The sequence below is a fragment of the Aulonocara stuartgranti genome (genome assembly GCF_965226115.1).
Source record: "Aulonocara stuartgranti genome assembly, chromosome: 16".
Classification (NCBI taxonomy): Eukaryota; Metazoa; Chordata; class Actinopteri; order Cichliformes; family Cichlidae; genus Aulonocara; species Aulonocara stuartgranti.
The window spans coordinates 26384801-26397456 of NC_138952.1; the positions used below are offsets into that span (position 1 = coordinate 26384801).

A 12656-nucleotide genomic window follows, 5' to 3' on the forward strand; every position below is an offset into this window, starting at 1 on the left:
GTTCCTGGGGAGTCCAGATGCTGCAGGATGAAGGTGAGTGATTAAGTTTTTCTCCTAAATAGAGATCATTACAGAACGCCTAGTCCTACTTAAAATCCCATTTATTATTATTATTTTTTTTATCATCTACTCGAACTAAGGAAAACGTTTGACTAACTCAAAGACAATTTCCACGCCTCCCCTGCCTGACTGCAGAGGCAGTTTTGAATTTAGGAGCGCCAAGATGGCAGCGGAAAACCCTGGCGGCTCTCCGGTGAGTATATATATTTTTTTATCTTCAAGTTAAATCCGTTGCTCACGTATAAAGTACACAGATGGGGTCTTTGCTCAACTCGTCTGAGGCGTGTCTCACCTTTGGTGAAGGGGTAAAATACACCATGAATAAAGCCATAGAGTGAATGGCTGCCATGGTTGCAGAACGGCCTGATTTAATGACAAGAATGGGGAAGAGTGAGGTGAAGTGAACCATAGCCACAAAACACGGTCAGACAAGGCGGCAAAAGGGCAGTGATCTGTCCGTCAGTATGAAGTTGGTGTGTGCTTTGGTGAACAAAAACTCCAGACTGGTAGCAGGAAGATGGGAGACTCGTGTTTCACTGGAATAGTGGTGAATTAAAACATCCTTTGTTGGGGACATTTCGGTGTAAATGCATCCATACAGGCAAGACAGAGGCAGACTAGACAGTGAAGAAAACAAGGCAAACATTAGAAATATAAAAACAGAGATATAGGATGAGTCAGGGATGAGTTCCTGCCCCAAGTGGAGGAGTTCAAGTATCTCGGGGTCTTGTTCGCGAGTGATGGGAGAAGGGAGCCGGAGATCGACAGACGGATTGGGGCTGCAGCTGCAGTAATGCGGACGCTGCACCGGTCCGTCGTGGTGAAGAGGGAGCTGAGTGTAAAAGCGAAGCTCTCAATTTACCGGTCGATCTACGTCCCTACCCTCACCTATGGCCACGAGCTGTGGGTAGTGACCGAAAGAATGAGATCGCGGATACAAGCGGCAGAAATGAGCTTCCTCCGAAGGGTGGCTGGCCTCTCCCTTAGAGATAGGGTGAGAAGGTCGGCCATCCGGGAGGGGCTCAGAGTAGAGCAGCTGCTGCTCCACATCGAAAGGAGCCAGCTGAGGTGGTTCGGGCATCTGACAAGGATGCCCCCTGGGCGCCTCCTGGGTGAGGTGTTCCAGGCATGTCCCACCGGGAGGAGGCCCCGGGGCAGACCCAGGACACGCTGGAGAGATTATATCTCTCGGCTGGCCTGGGAACGCCTTGGTATTCCCCCGGATAAGCTGGAGGAGGTGGCTGGGGAGAGGGAGGTCTGGGCCTCTTTGCTTAGGCTGCTGCCCCCGCGACCCGGCCTCGGATAAAATCATATGGAGACAATATTGGACACAAAAAATATATAACAATTTAGTTAAATGTAGCATTAACTCATAAGTCTTGCTAAAGTAAACCTTGTATTCTGATTCATCACAGCAGCAGTTCAGTTGGATGATGTCAGCAACTGCAGCAAGTGTCTTGCTGACTGAATAATTTCATCTTGCATAATCTGAAACAAACACATAAAGACAGAAACAATTTATAAATTAACGTTCGATAAAATCTAAGAATTAATCATTTATTAGATACCAATATGAATATGTCTACCATAAAACTTGTGTGGAGTGAAGTTACATTCAATCAAGATGGTCTGGCATGCTACATGGTGGTGTGCCTCAAGGATCAGTTTTAGGCCCTATTCTCTTCTCATTGTATTTGCTCCCTCTAGGCACAATCTTTGAAAAATACAATATCGCCTTCCACTGTTATGCCGATGACATACAGATCTATTTTGAACTTACTGACGACCTTGCTGTGTCCCTGCACTACTTTCAAGAATGCATGCGGGAGGTCAAAGAATGGTTCCTGAGTAATTCCCTCGTTTTAAATGATAAGAAGACTGAGATTGTGGTGTTCAACAGTAAAATCCCTCGTGCCCAACTCTGTGCTGCCCTGGGTTCCTTTGCTAGTTTTTCTTGTGACTATGTCAGTAACTTGGGTGTACTGCTGGATAGCTCGCTCAAACTTGATAAGCAAGTGTCTGCTGTAGTGAGATCTAGCTTCCACCAACTGCGCCTTATCTCTAAGGCTAGGCATTATATTCCGCATGAGGACCTGGAGAAGCTTATTCTCGCTTTTGTGACCTCCAGGTTGGATTATTGTAACTCCTTGTACTATGGTCTTCCCTCTTCTCTTCTTCTTAAACTGCAAACAGTCCAAAATGCAGCAGCCCGCCTTTTGACTGGTACCAGGAAATTTTGCCATATTACTCCTGTCCTAGCTAGCCTGCATTGGCTGCCCATAAAGTACCGTATTCAATTTAAAATATTACTCCTTACTTTCAAAACTATTAATAAATTAGCGCCAAGTTATCTTAGTGAACTTCTCAAACCACATACTCCTGTTAGAACACTCAGATCTGCCACTCAACTACTTCTGACCCAACCCAGATCTCGACTGAAGTCCCGGGGTGACCGTGCGTTTGCTCTGGCTGCCCCGGTACTGTGGAATACCCTTCCTCTCGACCTCCGCGCATCTGATTCCATTGCACTGTTCAAATCACGATTAAAAACCCACTTATTCAATCTTGCCTTTCCCTCTAGTTAATATTTCTTTTATGATTTTATATCATGCACTTCTATGCTTATTTAAATTCTTGTTTGCTCTGTACCTGTTGCTTTCCTATGTATTAGTGACAGTTATCTGCTTGCATATTTAGTACTTGCTTTGGTCCTATTTCTATTTCTATTATCCTCCTCCTATACTCTATTTTACTTGTTAAGCACCTTGGCATACCCTTGGTTTTTAAGTGTGCTTTATAAATAAAGTTTATTATTATTATTATTATTATTATTATTACAACTTTATAGTATTCTGGCTACAAGTATACATACCCATCTTGTACATGTTTTTTAACATTATTATTGTTATTATCCTACCCAATTATGTGTTTCTTTTAATCAGAGTATGCTGTTTTAATGACTTTACAATATCATTTACATTGTGTTCCTTACATTTTCCCTAATTGTATGTTATATTAATCCTATATTTCCATCCATCCATCTTCATCCGCTTTATCCGAGGCCGGGTCGCGGGGGCAGCAGCCTAAGCAAAGAGGCCCAGACCTCCCTCTCCCCAGCCACCTCCTCCAGCTTATCCGGGGGAATACCAAGGCGTTCCCAGGCCAGCCGAGAGATATAATCTCTCCAGCGTGTCCTGGGTCTGCCCCGGGGCCTCCTCCCGGTGGGACATGCCTGGAACACCTCACCCAGGAGGCGCCCAGGGGGCATCCTTGTCAGATGCCCGAACCACCTCAGCTGGCTCCTTTCGATGTGGAGCAGCAGCTGCTCTACTCTGAGCCCCTCCCGGATGGCCGACCTTCTCACCCTATCTCTAAGGGAGAGGCCAGCCACCCTTCGGAGGAAGCTCATTTCTGCCGCTTGTATCCGCGATCTCATTCTTTCGGTCACTACCCACAGCTCGTGGCCATAGGTGAGGGTAGGGACGTAGATCGACCGGTAAATTGAGAGCTTCGCTTTTACACTCAGCTCCCTCTTCACCACGACGGACCGGTGCAGCGTCCGCATTACTGCAGCTGCAGCCCCAATCCGTCTGTCGATCTCCGGCTCCCTTCTCCCATCACTCGCGAACAAGACCCCGAGATACTTGAACTCCTCCACTTGGGGCAGGAACTCATCCCTGACTCATCCTATATCTCTGTTTTTATATTTCTAATGTTTGCCTTGTTTTCTTCACTGTCTAGTCTGCCTCTGTCTTGCCTGTATGGATGCATTTACACCGAAATGTCCCCAACAAAGGATGTTTTAATTCACCACTATTCCAGTGAAACACGAGTCTCCCATCTTCCTGCTACCAGTCTGGAGTTTTTGTTCACCAAAGCACACACCAACTTCATACTGACGGACAGATCACTGCCCTTTTGCCGCCTTGTCTGACCGTGTTTTGTGGCTATGGTTCACTTCACCTCACTCTTCCCCATTCTTGTCATTAAATCAGGCCGTTCTGCAACCATGGCAGCCATTCACTCTATGGCTTTATTCATGGTGTATTTTACCCCTTCACCAAAGGCCGTTCTCGTTTCCAACATTATATTTGCAGTGTTCGTCTATCTATCAATATCTGCGGAGTATTTTTTTAACGAGTATCCTATTTTCTAAAGCACAGCATGTAAAGGGTAGCTCGGTTAGCAGGATGCTAGCATGTAGCGCTTAGTGAGACACGCCTCAGACGAGTTGAGCAAAGACCCCGTCTGTGTACTTTATACGTGAGCAACGGATTTAAATAAAATTAAGGTTTCAAAAGACAAACTTGAAGATAAAAAAATATATATACTCACCGGAGAGCCGCCAGGGTTTGCCGCTGCCATCTTGGCGCTCCTAAATTCAAAACTGCCTCTGCAGTCAGGCAGGGGAGGCGTGGAAATTGTCTTTGAGTTAGTCAAACGTTTTCCTTAGTTCGAGTAGATGATAAAAATAATAATAATAATAATAAATGGGATTTTAAGTAGGACTAGGCGTTCTGTAATGATCTCTATTTAGGAGAAAAACTTAATCACTCACCTTTAAACAGCACTCTTTTAGGAGACACACTGCTGGCTAACGGTGTCATGTGATCAAACAGCGTAATTTAATTGGCTGAGAGCCACTCGACTCGATCTGGTGCTGATTGCTCTGGCTTGGGTCATTAAAGTTCATCACTTTTGCAGTTGAATTTTTGCAGGTGAATTTTTGCAGGTGAATTTTTTGCAGGTGAATTTTTTGCAGGTGAATTTTTTCAGGTGAATTTTTTGCAGGTGAATTTTTGCAGGTGAATTTTTGCAGGGAAATTTGGAGGATAAAAATTCAGTGTCATAAATTCAATGTCTAAAAATACTTGAATTCTGATGATACTATATTTCTTCCATACTGAGAGAAAGGAAAAAACAAAACAAAAAAAACCCATGGCTCCCAATAAGGAGCAGGCTTGCGTCGTTCACTCGCGACCGACACATCACTAGAAAGAGAGAGACAGCAAGTTTTGAGATGTGAGAGATTTGTGACGTTTAGCGTATAGTTAGTGCACTGTGTTGTCTTGTGTAGTCGTTGTTTTTTTGTTTTGCGTAGCAGTGAGGGCACTAATGAATGTCACAAAGGCAGATTGCAATGTAAACGCTGTCTCCAGGTGGAAAACCAGAAGAGTGATACACCTCCTGTTGTCAGGCCTGCAGGGTTTATCCCTGTGGTGGTCTCTTCTGTATTGTGTTTTTATTGGCACAAATAATTTGTGGGACATCTTATTGTGACACCTGATTGTTATAGTTATAGTAGTATTTTTCAGTTGTTGTACAAAATTTAAAAAAACAACAACAACAACAAAAAACCCATGAGATGCGTGGGCTGAATTACTAGATAAATAGTTGCATATAACTTTGTTTACAAAATGTATGCATAACTTTACAAAAATTACTATTTATATTTCCATTTCAAGTTCTGAAAGTAATTTACTAAATATGTCTGTGGGTTTCACAGTAAAAAAAAATACTACGGTACTAGGATTTCATGTTTTTTGTGTGATTTCAGATCAGTTGTGTTAATACAGAATGTCAATGAAAAAAATTACTGTAGATTCAGACACATGAGGTTGTGCTGAAAAGAATGATACCAAGCAAGGCAAGGTAAAAAATCAAATCAAATAAAACCATTTGAAGGTGAAATACAAATGTAAAATCAAAAGTAGTCAAAAATGGCCAATTATATTTTGCACCTCAGAGTCCAAAATATAATCCCAACAAATCGTGAAAAATAAGGTTTTCATTTTTGTTCATGACAGTGTAAATTTGTGTGAATTCAAGCATGTACCAATCTGATTTTTTTCTAACAAAAAAGTGAAACTTAAGTTAGACCTGTGTTTGTAAATCAACTGCCCCATGTTGGGTTGCTTTCTGGATTTTATACTTATTGGTAGGGCAGGGCAATATGGCCAAAAATATTTATCACGATATATATTTGAAAATGTGCGATAACGATATAATTGACGGGAGACAAAATACTTTACAACTCCACAACTTTATTAGTGGGGGAAAAAAATCCATCAATCTATTTTCACTCAAACAAGCTGCTGTTTTTTTATGTGCATTAAAGTTATATAACAATCTAACAGTGCAAATGCAAATTCCTTGATGACAGTTTGGAATTTCCAGTGGATATTGGCCGACATATCCTGAGCATAACCATGTATAATATCCACAGAACTTAAAAAGAGGTTATACACACAATGCGGTAGTATTATGTTGAAGCACAGTACATATCACTCCGCGAGGCTCCTGACTACAGTAGCTGTAATTAGGGATGGGTATCGTTTAGGTTTTATCCGATACCGGTGCCAAACCGGTACTTTTGAAACGGTGCCGGTGCTTAAACGGTGCTCAAACCGGTGCTTAAAGAATGGAGAACACAAAATTGGTCCAAAAACCTCTCATGTTCAGCTGGTTTTTTGTAAAAAGATAACAATGTTAGCCTTTTCTGCAGCTATGGGGCATATATGGTATCACTCTTGGCTGGAAGCAGTGCTTAAACAATGGAAAAAACACAAACGTTGTCCAAAAACCTCTCATGTTTAACTGTTTTCCACTTTTTCTTTGGTCATTTTAGCCTTTTTGGCCAGGGTGAAGGGAGTATCTGCCATCAAACAAGAAGACAGCATCATGTAGCTATGATGATGTTTGCTAGTTCACCTTACATGCATTAATGTAATAACGTGGTTAGCCTACTCAACGGAAATTACACACGAACAACATTAAGCTACTCACGCAGAGAAGAACGGCTGCTGCTGCATCATCATCCGTCATCATTTCTGCTGCACTGGCAGGGCTAGGGGCCAGGACTCTCCTCTTTGGGTTTTTGGGGGATGTTGCTAACTCCGGTCCGATAACAGGCACCACACCCGCAGTAGATGCGCTCGGTGTGAGGTCTCACAGCAAGCTATCAAATACGGCACATTTCTCGGCTTTTAAAAAAAAAAAAACGCTATGCGTTGCCAGGTGTTTCATCGGATTTGAGGTGTTACCTCCTTTGACAGTATCACAGTATCAGCTTAAAGCACTTGTTGCTGCTGAGTTTGCATATTTTGCTGTGAAGTACAGCCAGACTTTTGACCGCTTCGGCTTGGGAGTTTTTAATCTGTAGCTCTGCTCTAAAAGAACGCAAGTACCTGGCCCCGCCTACTATCCTCGGAAACGTAAAATGATTGGCTAGAATCTAAAGTGTATCACAGCTCAGGAAAAAAAAAAAAAGCAAATGTGCGCTGCTTTTCGGTCTGGTTACTACCGTTTATGACAGGTACCGTTGGTACCCATCCCTAGCTGTAATGCTCCGACAATCCATCAAGCGGTGCAGCTTCATAGCTTAGCAAAGTCATACTAAAACATTTTTTGACAGATTTTTGAGCGCCGTGTACCACATAAAATCAGTTTGGTAATAACAATGGCCCGCTTGCATGCGCTACCAAAAAATGTGCTTTGGTGTGTATCTGACGGACGCAGCTGTTTCTATGTGTTTGGACCTTTTGTCCACATGTAAACGGCTTTTCGAATCACCGAAAACTGACATTTTTTAAAACTCCTTTTTTGCGTTAACGTGTGGACCAGGAATACAGAGTTGGTCACTCAACGTGAAAGGTATGTGCCATGTCACGCTGTGCGCCACGTTATTGTTTACATGAGATGAATTGCAGAATGGCAGATATTCAGATTAACAGTATTTTGTCTCTAACTGCAGGTTTACACGCTTACATACTACATTAATGTCCCTCTATTTAAAAAGGCAGAGGCGTCACGGTGCAATTATTTTACGTGTAGTTGTTTTTTTCCTGTGTAATAATATTCAACATTGCTATCGATACATTTTTCAAAAAATGCCTCTCTGTGAAAAATGGGTTTAAAAACATAAAGAATTGTGGGATACTGTTTGTCCGTGATTTGAACCGGGGGAACAAATTGTGGCAGGATCAGCCTGATATTATTTGTATCCCACTGTAACTTTACTGTATAAAGAGCTAACATCTTGAAAATGTCAGGAGTAGTTAGTCAAGAACTAAAAAGTGTTTGTGAACAAAAAATCCAGAATGTGGGATACTGTTTGTCAGGATTTGGACAGCCCAGCGCGTGCTCCCGACACAGGGGAAAACCAATTCTGCCGGGGAGACCTACCTTGGCACTTGTGCAGGTGAAGCCAAAGGAAAGATATGCTTCACCATATTTTCTAGTATTTGGCTTGGAAGGAAGTTGGTTTGGAAACATATTTGACGATGCTTTATCTTCTGCTTTGAGTTTGTGTGGGAGCCCCATCAAAAACCTGTCCTTTATGGTAGCATTGTCCAAGCGTTTTGTTTGTTTGTTTGTTTGTTTGTTTTTAATTCATTAATTGCTCTGCGCTCGCCTAGGGAGCGCGCCCCACACTTTGGGAACCCCTGGAAGAATCAAATCAATCAAATCACTTTTATTGTCACATCACATGTGCAGGCACACTGGCACAGCACATGCGAGTGAAATTCTTGTGTGCGAGCCCCACAAGCAACAGAGATGTGCAAACACAACAACACAAACGAGCAAAATACAAGAATGGCCAACCTGAAACTAATAAATATATGTACAATATATAATAGTGTATGCATTTCTGGATGTGTATACTAAATATTTTCCTACGTGTGTGTGTGTGTGTGTGTGTATACACATTTTTACAAATTAAATAGTAAAAAAAAAAAGAAATAATAAAATATATAAAATATACAGAGTTGAATATGTGCAAAACAAGTGGCATTTATATACAGTGTGGAGTGCATAATGTTGAAGTTCCAGTAGTGAAGCTGAGGTGTCTATGATGTGTTCATCAGTCTGATGGCCTGATGGAAAAAGCTGTCTCTCAGTCTGCTGGTTCGGGACCGGATGCTGCAGAACCTCCTTCCTGATGGAAGCAGTCTGAACAGTTTATGGCTGGGGTGACTGGAGTCCTTGATGATCCACCCCGCTTTCCTCAGGCAGCGCTTCCTGTAGATGTCTTGGAGGGAGGGAAGCTCACCTCCAATTATCCATTCAGAGCACCGCACTACTCGCTGGAGAGCTTTGCAGTTGTAGGTGGTGCTGTTGCCATACCAGGTGGTGATGCATCCAGTGAGGATGCTCTCAATGGCACAGTGATAGAAGGTCCTGAGGATGTGGGGGCTCATGCCGAATCTTTTCAGTCTCCTGAGAAAGAAGAGGCGCTGCTGCGCCTTCTTCACTGTTTTGTTTGTGTGTACTGACCACGTAAGATCCTCAGCCAGATGTACACCAAGGAACCGGAAGCTGCTCACTCTCTCCACAGCAGCGCCGTTGATGGTGATGGGGGTGTGTACTTCTCTGCACCTCCGGAAGTCCACTATCAACTCCTTTGTCTTTGCGACGTTGAGGGTGAGATGGTTGTCTTGACACCAGTGGGTCAGGGCGCTGACCTCCTCCCTGTAAGCCGTCTCATCACCGTTGGTGATAAGACCCACCACTGTAGTGTCGTCCGCAAACTTCACAATGATGTTGGAGCTGTTAGTGGCTGTGCAGTCGTAGGTGTAGAGTGAGTACAGGAGAGGGCTCAGTACACACCCCTGTGGAGCACCAGTGTTCAGTGTGATGGGGGATGAGGTGATGCTGCCCAGTCTGACCACTTGGCGTCTGTCAGACAGGAAGCTAAGGATCCAGCTGCAGAGGGAGCTGCTCAGTCCTAGATCCTGCAGTTTCCTGTCCAACTTCGAGGGAACGATGGTATTGAATGCTGAGCTGTAATCTACAAACAGCATTCTCACATACGTGAGAAGAGGATTATGACAAGAGCAGCCTTTCCTTGTCCATGCCTCCCAGCTGAGGCTTTCTGTGCATTCACCGCTAGATGTCCCCACGTGGTCGACATAATGTGGTGCCGACAACTCCATAAGGCAGTGAACGGGTTAAAGCAAGTGGGCGGAGATTCCAGCTGGAAGCAAACCGAGAAAGCAACGCTCAAATCTGGAAAGGAAAATCACAGTTGAGCGCAGTTTTTGTTCATGTAATTTGGGACGGGATTTTTTCCTCTTTTAGCGATCTTTGAGTGGATTTGAAACGAGAGGTGCTATGAAGCTGAAGTGTGAGAGCAGTTGTCAGCTGAGGGTAGAGTAGACGTGGAAGGCTGCAGAGGCGTCAGACACCGAAGCCTGAGTTAAGAGAGCAGATCAACAGGACGGTGCAGAGCGCTGACTCTCACACTTGAAGACAATGGAACTGCTGTCCCTCACCTCACACGGATCATTCACTGTGATGAGCCCCAAACCCGCGTGTCTGTGGATGTGAAATGGTCTAAACACGCCACACTGTTTTGATTTGCACGGATCAGCTGGACTTATTCTGGTGAGCGCGCTGATGGGAGAGTAACACGGTGCCATCGGTTCCTGAAGAGATACGAAGCCGGTGTTTCCCTAAGCCTTTAAAAACACCCACAGGGACACCATGTGGAGCCTCGGGACGTGGATGTTGCAGGCGGCTCTGTGCTGCGTGCTTCTGCAAACAGTGCTGCCCAGTGCCAGAGGTAGGACGCAGGACTGTCTTCTTCTCAGCACAAATCACTGCCTGTTTTTGCAGCGGCCGTTGGGTTGTGTTTGGATCACACACGCGGAGCTGGAGCTCCTCGAAAAAACACTTCGAAGCCTCTGACAGTGATAAATGAAAGGACTACAGGCCCTCGGATAGATAAGGATTATTTTTAACTGTGAATCATGCAAAGCTATTGTGGAAATAAGATTGGAGCAAGATAAGATTTTTTGTTATTTATTCCCCATTCAGTGCCAAGGAAATCAACCTTATGTCACGCTTACCTTTAAATGGCCACACAGTCAGTCAGACAAATGTTTGAAACTATTGATAAATTTAATTAAGAGCTCACAAAGGCCATGATCACTCCAACTGATGTTCAGCTGCTAAATCAGAGCCTCCATGATTTCATATGAACAAGCAGCATGTTAAGAATATTGGCTGAGATTTTCATATCAGTTCTTTTTTTTTTTTTTTTTGTTACATCCCCAAAAATCAATGTTTGCATCAGCCTCCAAATTCTGTACTCAGAGTTATTCTAATAAATACGGAAAAGATGGAAATGAGCATCTGTTGAGGGTCTGTTTCCTTGGTCATTAATTTGAAATAGAAGTGCAACCGTGATAGGGATGAAAGTAGAAATCTAGCCTCTGCTCTGTTCCCGTCCCCCCTCAGGTCTCAACATGTGCATGAGTGGCAGTGCTACTTCCTGTGAAGAATGCCTCCTGATTCACCCCAGTTGCGCCTGGTGCGCACAAGAGGTATGGCTTAGTTGATCGATTATTTTCATCATGTACATTTACTTGTACAGGTCCAGTGAAGTGTGGGATGCATTCAGCACTTTTTTTTTTTTTTTTTTGACCTTTTGGAAGCAGTATGAGTAATCAGGAATCTGAGATTTGTTGCTTTCTATATGCAGGATTTTGGAAGGGGGCGCAGTCTGACATCACGGTGTGACTTTAGTCAAAACCTGTTGAAGAGAGGCTGTGACGAACACTTCATTGAATACCCAACCAGCAGCATCAACGTCCTGCAGAACATACCCCTAAGTTCAAAAGGGTCTGGGTCAACCCAGTATGATGTGGTCCAGATTATGCCACAGAAGATCTCTCTCAGCCTGCGACCCGGTAAGAATCATAAACATTTCATATTTAGGATACGAGATAACCTTGGAACATTAAAAAAAAAAAAAAGTAATAAAAGCATCTCTTATAAATAATGCAAAGCTCACTGATTTTTTTCATGCAGGAGACCAGACGTGGTTCAGCCTGCAGGTGCGGCAGGTGGAGGACTACCCGGTGGATCTCTACTACCTGATGGACCTCTCTCTTTCAATGAAAGATGATCTGGACACCATTCGCAACCTGGGCACTAAGCTAGCCCACGAGATGGGCAAGCTCACCAGCAATTTCAGGCTAGGCTTCGGCTCATTTGTGGACAAAAACATGTCCCCGTTCTCCTACATGGCACCAAAGTACCAGGAGAACCCATGCAATGGGTAAGTGGTGGCAAAAGGAATCGAGCTCTATAGCTGTAGGTGAAAGAGATTTACTCTGTGGCCACACTCTGTTTTTGCACCTTTCTGAATCCTGTACTCTGCATCTTTTTTCTTCATATTTAGAAGGCAGATGGAATAATGTAGTTCTTAAAAATGGCCCTAGTACTCCCACGGTCCCCTGGGGCTGGTGATGCAGGCAAACTGAAAGGGAGCAGAAGTGAAAGAGTAGAGAAAGCTGTGGTACACAATGTTTGCCCTGGAGGTGCGGCTAACTCTGTGCGCATCACTTCCCATTTAGGTTATGGCCTGGGCTGTGTGTGTGTGCCATGTTTAGATATTTTTGTGAGTGTGTGTTTGTGCATCAGTCACAAAACAATAAGGCACTTTAGGGAAAAACTAAAGCGATTCCTGCTAAAAGATCTCCCTTCTTTCATAGCTATCCCATTCACTACATTAGAAAGAGTCTACAAGTACTGTATATGAAGTGAATCATAAGATACGCCATATTTAACATTTAAGCTTCTCTTCAACA

General features: G+C 43.7%; 1 protein-coding gene across 2 annotated transcripts in view; it reads left to right on the top strand.

The window, feature by feature from the left end:
- The first annotated feature begins 7520 nt into the window (after positions 1-7520).
- Positions 7521-12656, top strand: part of itgb5 (integrin, beta 5) — a 44886-nt gene continuing 39750 nt past the window's right edge. Inside the window, exons 1-4 of one of the 2 annotated variants that reach the window (XM_082507650.1) lie at positions 7521-7713; positions 11302-11387; positions 11546-11753; positions 11875-12124. In XM_082507650.1, the coding sequence (XP_082363776.1) occupies positions 11310-11387; positions 11546-11753; positions 11875-12124 (536 nt within the window). In that variant the 5' untranslated portion in view covers positions 7521-7713; positions 11302-11309. Of the gene's footprint in view, positions 7714-10027; positions 10625-11301; positions 11388-11545; positions 11754-11874; positions 12125-12656 lie in introns of those variants that run through there. The other variant, XM_082507649.1, reaches the window with a different exon arrangement.